Below are 9,505 nucleotides of genomic sequence, written 5' to 3' on the forward strand. Positions count from 1 at the left end.
TTGACTGAATGTTGTTCAAAAGATTAAAGTCAAATATCCTAAACATCTGGCGCTGTGGAACAACGTCGTTCCACTCCGATTCATTTTCAGAAAGGAGACGTCTGAGAGACTCTCCAAACTCGCTTTCCGCCTCCAGGAACTGATTTCCTCCGGAGGAACTAGTTCTGGGAGCTTCCAGAAAATCCAGCAGGTTAAACTGATCAAACATGTTCACGACTCAGTGACTATGAATGATAAAAAGTGACAACGCTACAAATGGTGTGTTTGCACAATAATCAGGTCCACACATAATTGTCCGGATGCATCATCTGGAAACAGCGTCATTTTATCTGCAGGAAGCACCAACACTTTCACAAATAAAAAAATACCCACATTTAAACACTTTGGATAAACGTGTTTCCTTCGTAAACAAATTTATCATCGAGATATTTTGGGAATCCATCAATTTCTTTCAAAAGTGCCTCACATCTCCACATATCTTTGAGGCAGGTACATTTTCTCTCCACAAAAGAATGTAATCCTGATAGAATAAAGCTGGGTTCAAATCACAAAACTGTCCTAAATCAGCAGCTCAAGTAAGAAAGAATATAGATTCGAAATGAAAAAAAAAAAGCCTCATAATCAATAAATAAAATGATACGTTATTTAAAATCAGGCTTGGCTGAATTCCTATCCTGAAGTTTTTTTATTCAAACCACTTTTACATCTACAGATTTGTCTCCACATGTACAGTTTATATATCGAAACGTAAATATTTCATTCTACTTTCTCCAGTGTGTCTCTCATTGTTGTAGGAATTACAATTTTCTGTCAAATTCCCCCAAAACACACAGAACTCGCATTAAACCACTCATTCACTCCCGTTATCTTTGTGCTCTCTTTTTAATTTCCCATGTCTTCTTTTTAAAACCTTGTAGATTTATAGAAATGTACAAATTTATCCACCAGAAGGTTCTGATATTCATGGATCATGATTGATTTTGACACCACGTAGTTTTTATACAGTGGCCTTTTGTTTGAGGGTTAAATTTGGCATCCTCTGCTCTCTGGGAAAGGCGGGAAATCGCCATAGCAACCAGTGACTCAACATTTTGTGATTCTCTGGATTTTTGGAGTGAATCTGCATTAAAAGCATCACTTTAAAATATTTCATATAAAAATAAAAGCACCACAACCTTTAAATCTCCAGCCCAGTTTAACAAGCCTCAGCCAGAACAAATTAAATAAATGTTAACATTTAGTTTAAAAGTGTTTACCATCAAATATGTGAATCATTTTAGGAATATCACTTAAATCCTAAAAGATGACCTGTGCTGCAGGTGAAAGTTCCTTAAAAATCTCCTCTAAATTAAGTGAGCATCATAATTTTTTAGATATTAGTGTTCAATCTCTCCCCGACCCATTAGTAAATGTAAAACAAATGTAAAGAACAGAAAGATAAAGTCCCAAGTTAAATAGAAAATATTAAAAAATTCCTAAAAAAAAAAAAAAGGAGAAAAAAACCTTCACCATGAAAAACTTCTTTTGATGAGTTTTAGTCTTGTCAAGTTAAACGGTAAAGGTCCACGATCCCCAACGCGTAGTTTCCTGTGACGCTCTAACCCTCATCAGGAGGCAGGGGGCAGCAGTGAGCCGTGGGGTGCCAGGAATCACAACCTGATGGGGAACATGCCCTGGGTCAGCTGGAGGCGGAACAGGCGACAGTTGGCGATGCGTAGGGCGGCGCAGGCCGTTTTGGAGAGGTCGCTGGGGAACATGGGCTTGGTGCGGAACCACGTCCCGGTGCTGCGCCGAAACTCCCGGATGTAGTCGAAGCTCGTCCCTACGCACGCAAAAAAAAAAAGAAGAAAAAGCTGCAGGTTAGCGATGCGACCGACCTGGAAAGCACCGCGTGCTGTTCTTTTTACTGACCCGTGTCCAGGTCTCCCACCACGTAGATGCTGGCCCCGATCGGAACCGCCCCGTAGACGAAGGAGGAGCTGGCCGGGATGCACAGGTTCTGATCGTCAAGGAACATCCACCTGAACCACAACGTTCAGGAAACACGTCAACTTTTCACGCTCAGAACGTAACCCAGTTAGCAGAGGTGGGTAGAAACTAATTTAATTTGTTTTGTTTTTCTTAATTGAAAGAAAATGATTTGGAAAAATTTTCTTTTGCCTGAAAACAACTTACAGTTAGAATAAAACCGTTTATCCGCCTACTTCGGAGGCTATGCTAACTAGCCTTAGCATTCATGACAGGCTATGCTAGGAGTCGCGTAGCAGTGAGCTACTGTGTGGGCACAATGAGCAGCTTGTACACAACACTGATTGACAGCATTAAGACCCGCCTCCTGGCTGTGATTGGTTGTTTCTAGGTAGCGCTGGGAGGCAGAGAAGCTCGATCTTTTCACAGATTATCTGTCTCGTATTAAACTGTCTGAACACAGTGACAGTTTCAACAAATATGTAAAAAATATATTGTTACCATAGTTACATGCTACAGCCCTAATAACAGAAAAAGTTTGTACACCCCTGATTTAATCACTGCCTTAAATTACAGACGCCTAGCTGCTGCTTCTTATTTTCTCAGTTCCAGTGTAAAAAGGGGAAAATTTGAACGTTTTTACCGCCTCTGTTTAATAAGAAATAACTGACATTTCACAGTCATGTTTTGGACTCGCCTCAATGCATTAAATCATGAATCATAAGCTGTATTAAGCTTTTAAACTGGACCTTCTCATCTCGTCGTGGTAGAACTCGGACTTGCAGGTCATCATCTGTCTTTGCTCGGGGTTTTCGCACTCTTGGCTTCTGACTCCGCCAAACACGTAGAGCTCCTGACCGACGCCGCAGGCCACCGAGCCGAACCTGAGCGGGACAAAGTGTGTCATAAAACAGAAATATCAACACGCATCTAACATGACTTCCTGGTTTTTACGAATGTTCAGAAATTTCAAAAACAAACCAAATCTTTCCATAGTTGAAACTGAATAAAATGACAAAAATATTTTTCTCAATGTCTGAAATGAGATCAGACCAAACTTATCCTTTTTTAGTCCATATTTAACAAAGTTATTTCTGTTTGATAAATGCCACAATAAAAATAGATTTTTTTATATATGTTTTCAGGATCAGAAATGTACACACACTTCCTCAGTGTTTGGTGCTGCTTTGCGTCTGAACTGGATGCTGATGCTTTCTGCTGGACTTTTTTTAGGCAGAAGATGCATTTGAGTTCATGCTAACAATTTTATTTGGTCATTTGATTTTGATTGTCCCATTTTTCAAAGATGGCTGACAGTACATTTCCCATTCACTAAGCAGAAAAATTGGGCGATAAATCTGATCAATCAAATTTTTGGCTTTTAAAGGATTTAATTTTTGTTTTTCTTTTCATCAGTGGACTCTGGGTTTCCGTAGTTCGGAGTGATGTCAGCGTGCAAAGGGCCGCCATGATGTTTACTTGGTCTTCAAATTCAGGTCAACTCTACCAGAAAATATAAGGATGAGGCAACAGTTTTAATTTTAAGAATAAAGTCAAATTAATACGAGGACAAACCATTAAGATTACCAGAATAAAGTTGTAAAATTAGAAGAAAAAGTCGTAGTTTTCTGGGAACTTCAACACAAGAAATACCCCAAAATTAAAATTGTGTAACATTTAACATTTTGTGGAGTTATACTTTGTTATAAGTTTTACAAATAAAAAAATATTTAATATTTTAACACAAAAGAATCAAACTATTATCAGTATCATGAGTTTGAAAGGATTGTGCAAACTATCGAGTCTATTTAGAAGAAAACCACATGAACTGAGCTGGTCTACATCAGATCTTCAAGACTGTAATGAAATTGACTTTTCTCATAATTTTAAGATGTTGTTCAGGTAAAACAGTGTCTTTATTCTGCTAATATTATGACTATATTCTTGTAATTAAAGCTTCTCATATCATGGCCTTAACACTTTGTCATTCAACTTACAGGAGATAGAAAGAAAAGCCACTTTTCGAAAATATTTTCTGTAATTTATAATCTATTTTTATAAAAGAAAGTGAGAAAATATTTATTAAAATCAGCTCTAGCAGAAAATGAGGCCTACTTATTGATATACTGTCCAAATATTAGCTGAAAAATGGCAAAAATATGTATTTTTTGTTGAAATCCAAACACCCGACACTTGTGACATGACTTATCTTGACCAAATAGTCACATGCAGATACCACATCTCGCACTTCCTGTTTAGTTTCCGTTTCTCTCAACTCAAAGAATTCAATCAAAGCTCAAGCTGACTTGGAATAAAAACTGATAATATAAGTGGTTGAATATTTCTGATTGCAAAAGTTACAGAAACTAAACCGATATGAATCATTTTTGTTTAACAACTCAGATCACAGTAAAACTTCAAAACGGGCCTGTTGCAACAAGCAATAAATCAATTAATCACATGTTAAATTAAACAGTGCTCAATAATTCTCATTTGCATGTTTTTTTTTCCCTCTCTCTTTCAACCAAAATCTGGATGACAAAAGTCTTCAGTCTGTTTATAGAAACCTCATGGTTGATTTCATTTGTTGTTTCGGCTGTTTTGTTTATTTCGGATATTTAAAATGTAGAAGTGTCAAATGTAGATTATAATTTACATTTACTGATCTTTGAGAAAGTTTTCTTGCATTTTTATGCCATTACCACTATATTACTTGAAAATGGGCTCAAAAAACAATCTTATTGTTAATCACAATAATTTCAGGGACAATCTAAAGTCCAGGAACCTTTGTTACCATAGCCTACTTCAAAAAAATATAATAACTTTTCTAAATATGTGATATTTCAAAGTTGAAGTGATGAGTTTCTGGTCTGATGAGTGACTAAAAACAAGACGACCTTAAAGTTCAGCCCCGGTAATGAGAGGAGTGCAGATGAAAAGTGTGTGAATCAGGTTATGGAGGAAACGTGAAAACCACAGATATGAGCTGGGACGTGGTTATTCAAAGAAACCCCTGAGAAAAACAACCTTCAGCGGCTTGAATAGGTAAGAATCTGATGATGATTGAAACCCAAAACTCTGGTTCAGCCGCTGGTTTGCATCAACGCCACAGCTGATGAGAAGAAGAAGAAGAGTTTTCCAGGCTGAATGCAGCGTGATTCGACAGCAGCAGCATCATGTGTCAGCGTGGCTGAGGCGCGGCGCGGCTCAAGCTAACACTAACCCATCCAGGATTGCGACAGAAGCCTTGTTTCATTTCCTGTTGAGCAACTCGTGCTTCCGCGCAGCGTCACGGCTGATGTGTAGACGGTCACCTGACAGGGTCACGCTTACCGTCTCTCCTTCAGGGGACACAGGCACGTCCACTGCTGGGTTTTCGGGTCAAAGCTTTCCACAGAGTCAAAGAGTTTTCCGTAGGAGCCGCCGCCGATGGCGTAGATCTTCTTATTCATCGAGGCGTAGCATCCCACCTAAGGGCGAAAATGTAATCTGTGCTTTTATTTACTTAACTGCAGCATACATACCAAAAAAACTAAACTAAATACAAAAACAGCAGTGGTGGGCTACGTCTGCTAGCAGCAGAGGTAATGATTTTGTTTAACTAACTTTGAAAGCATTTAGCGCAGTTAGCTTCCCCGATGAAGCAGCATTCAGCGTTTATGCTCCACAAATCTGGAACAAACTTCCAGAAAACTGCAAAACAGCCGAAACACTGAAAGCCTTTAAACCTAGACTAAAACCCACCTGTTCAGATTTGCTTTTGAATTGTAGTAAATGAAACGCTGACCAACATTTTCAACGTGTGTTGATGATTTTGACGATGGCACTCATCAAAATGCAATGTTTGTTTCTCAATTGTTTATTGGACTTTGATTTTTTTATGTTTTATAATTGAGTTTTTATGGTGTAAAGCACTTTGAACTGCCTTGTTGCTGACAGGTAATATTCAAATAAACCTGATTGGGTTAACGTGTTAAAATCTGTCTAAAGTCTAGTTCTCCTCTGAGTGGTTCAGAAATAAACAAAATAACAGGAAAGTGTTACAACTTCATGTTGGTCATAGTTTTATCAAGTAAGGTTGTAAAACTCAGCAGCAGTCTGTGGTAACGGTTAACATGATGTCTTAACATGAAGCCGTTCCGTCACAATAATTACCTTTTATTACAAAGAAACAGAAAAGAGACGTCACTAAGAGCAGCTTCAGCTGAAACAACAAGTTCAGAGAACAGAAGTAAAGGAAACAGATATGAAAACAAAATACAAATATGATAAGATGCCACCACACATATGCTGACAGGGCCCTGAGACCGTCCCGCTGCTGCACAGCATCTTTCTGACAGTCGATGCAAGAATAAGAAATGACACTCTCAACCAGAAATTACAGAAAAAATGTCAATAAGCCACATTGTAGCTCTGACGTTTTTGTGGGATTTTTTTTTTTTAACCAGTGACAGTGGAACATTTTTTTGTAATCACTAAAATCTATAAATTGCTTATTTTTATTTAAGAAGTATTAAATACTTGATTTGCTAAAAGAGTAATATTAGCAATGTTTCCTTTCTCAGGAACTCTTCAGAGGTTGTACAGCGCCCCCTGCAGGTCACGGAGGTGAAAATAAACTCACACACACACACACATATGTATGTATATATATATATATATATATATATATATTGTCATGTTTATTATTTTTACTTAATTTGTTTCTTATTCATTTACTTATTTAAATTTTTATTGTGTGTAAGTTCATTTTAAATTATTAAAACTTTATAAATTGTAAATAATTCAACCTTGTCTTTTAGTTTTGCTTTTTCATATTCATATTTAAAATTGAGAATAAGGTGGAACCAAAGTCAAATTCCTGGTTTGTATGCAGAAACTTCAACAAAGCTGATATTTAAATTCTGTTCAATAAATTATCTTTGGTAATTTAATGTAATTATATGTATATACACATTACCTTTACATGTAATTCAATTGAAACACAATGAATAACAAAATTAAAGAATACAGGTTTTGCCATTTTCTTGATCTTATGCATCTTTTGTATTGATGTGGAAAATTTAATGTCAGTGAATCTGAAAGAACTGAATCAGTGTTGGAAAGAAGGAAAGTTCTCCTCGGTTACCTTCCGCATCATCGTCATGCTCGCCTGCATCTTCCAGGTGCTGAAATGCGGGTCGAAAACCTCCACCGCGGTCAGCGCCAGGTCTTCGGTTTCTCCTCCCAGCACGTAGATCAGCCCATCCACCTCCACCACGCCGAAGTTCTGACGAGGCTGCAAGCATCAGACAGGAAACAGGTTTTATTTAAAGCCAGTATGTGTGTGTAAAAACTACTGGCTGACCTGAGATCAGATACGGTGTTTAAAACTGGGAAAGCTGTGACTCCCATCTTAACCAAATCAGAAAGAAAAAGGTACTAAAGTCAGTAGGAACCAGTGCAAAAACATGTAATCTTACCAAGAATTTGTGTCTAGCAAACATCTTAATACAGTTGAAATAAGACAAAACTAACTTAACAGTAAATTTTCAACAAGTTATGGAAACTTGTCTTAGGTAAATAATTCCTTAAAATTGACTTTAAAGTGACTAGTTTTACAAGCAGATTTCTTCCTTTATAACAAGGGAAAATGTCTTGTTATAAGTGAGAAAATCTGCAAGCAGAACTAGTACTTTAGAATCAATTTTTATAAATGATTTTACTACAAAGTTGACAATTGAATGCAACATTTAATGCAAAGTTGCATTAAAAGTGCTAACTTTGCATTAAAATGTCATTATTTACTTAATGACACTTCATGACAACAAACTGTTCATGACAGTGTGATATCAGTCTCATGCACACACCTTCAAACAAAGTGCCACCAAAAACTCATATATTTTGGTGGAAAATTTACTTTCATCTGTACCAAGATACCTGCACTAGAAACTAGACAAAAATGAGTTTGTCGCGTTTTATTGCAATTTGATTTTAAAAGCAATACTGACACCTTGTGGTCACAAGGTGCTAAAACAAGCCGTTTGGATGTCTATGTAGGTTGTAAACAGAGCTGCAGACAGACCGATGCAGCTTGTAGATGAATAGTCTCTCAGATTAACCAGGAGCAGCTATCGGTACCTGCAGCATCGGGGGGATGGGGCTCCAGGAGTTGGAGTCCGGGTCGTATTTCTCTCCAGTGTCCAGGATCGTGCCGTTTTCATCTGTTCCCCCCATCACAAACAGGAAGCCCTCTGACACAGGAAACAGCCTCATCAACCACCCACCTGCTGCTCTGCTCTAAGGATGCAAGTTATCGATTAATGAATCCATCTAATTTAATCGACAGACGGTTAATTAAAAAGCGGAGTTTTCTCTTGTATTATTACGAGGGCCTTTTTTTTTGTTTGGAGAAAAAAATGAGTTAGGTCATTATTTCAGGAAGGTGACGATATGTGAAACACTTAATTGCACATGAACAGACATATTCAGACAGAACATTTTAACTCCTGAAGGAATGTTAAAACTTCGCTTCATTAAGTGCATTAACTCACGACAGACCTCAAAATCAACATTGCTTACTGGCATCATCTTCTTTTTCCATTACATTTACATTACATTTACGTTACATTTTTTCTGCGTCATCTCCTCCACATCTGTCACCTGGTCTTCGTAGCACTAGCACAACAATCATCTTTGAATGAGAGGTTGACGTTGCTCCATCGTGTAGCTCGGCTAAATGAGCGCTATTAATATGAAACTTAACTTAATGAGGTTGTCGAGATTCTATATTTTAAAACAGAACCGAATAAAGTGCATTTTCCATCCGACGACTGACTCTGTTTGGAGTGTTTCTGCTATCCCTCCGCCATCTTTGTTTTTGTATCAAAGGCTCCGCTTAAAGATGACCAGCGGCGCCCCCTGCTGGATGGCGGACAAACTACAACACTAAAATAAGGTCTGATGGACATCATTATTTCAGTTAATCCATCGGAACTAATTTTAATTTTAAAAACCATTCATCGTAAGCCTTTCTGTTCCGGAACAGATTCCGATGGAGCACTAACCGGCGGCGACCACACCGTGGCCCAGACGGGCCAGGCTCATCGGCTGCAGCTCGATCCACTTCTGCCTGTTGGGGTCGTACAGCGGGCACATGCAGCGCGTCACAGCGGTCGGCTTCTTGGTTCTGTTCGGAGTGGGACAGTCGATCACACGGAGGTCTCTGACCGCATTACAGCTGAAATACACCTCACTAAAACAACGTATCCTTTAAAAATTAAGTTTTTGTCAATAATTCATTTCTAAAAGTGAACACATATTGTGATATTTCAAATGTTCCTCAAATGTTGGACAAAACCAATAAAAAAGGATATTTAATACAGAAACGTTATGTTACAATCCTCATGATTATGGGACCAAGAATATTACTGGAAAGTTGAGTGAAAGGAAGAAGTGTTTTTTTTCTTTAAGTGCAAAGTTAACAAGAATATACGGAAGCGTATTGCTATCACGCAGGGAAAAAAAATTTCGAGCGCTATCACGTTATAACGTGATA

The 9,505-nt window shown here is 37.9% G+C and overlaps 1 protein-coding gene across 1 annotated transcript; it reads right to left on the reverse strand.

The window, feature by feature from the left end:
* Positions 1-291: 291 nt before the first annotated feature.
* On the reverse strand, positions 292-9,202 carry gan (gigaxonin; the record flags this gene model as incomplete). Its single annotated transcript, XM_015019302.1, has 7 exons — positions 292-1,822; positions 1,912-2,021; positions 2,718-2,852; positions 5,302-5,438; positions 7,097-7,246; positions 8,089-8,201; positions 9,015-9,202. Coding segments are annotated over 7 exons (1,006 nt in total), but the record flags the coding sequence as incomplete, so codon positions are not given.
* Between the last annotated feature and the right edge of the window lie 303 nt (positions 9,203-9,505).

The sequence above is a fragment of the Poecilia latipinna genome, unplaced genomic scaffold (genome assembly GCF_001443285.1).
Source record: "Poecilia latipinna isolate Pla-1442-1.1 unplaced genomic scaffold, P_latipinna-1.0 Scaffold2406, whole genome shotgun sequence".
In the NCBI taxonomy this organism is placed as follows: domain Eukaryota; kingdom Metazoa; phylum Chordata; class Actinopteri; order Cyprinodontiformes; family Poeciliidae; genus Poecilia; species Poecilia latipinna.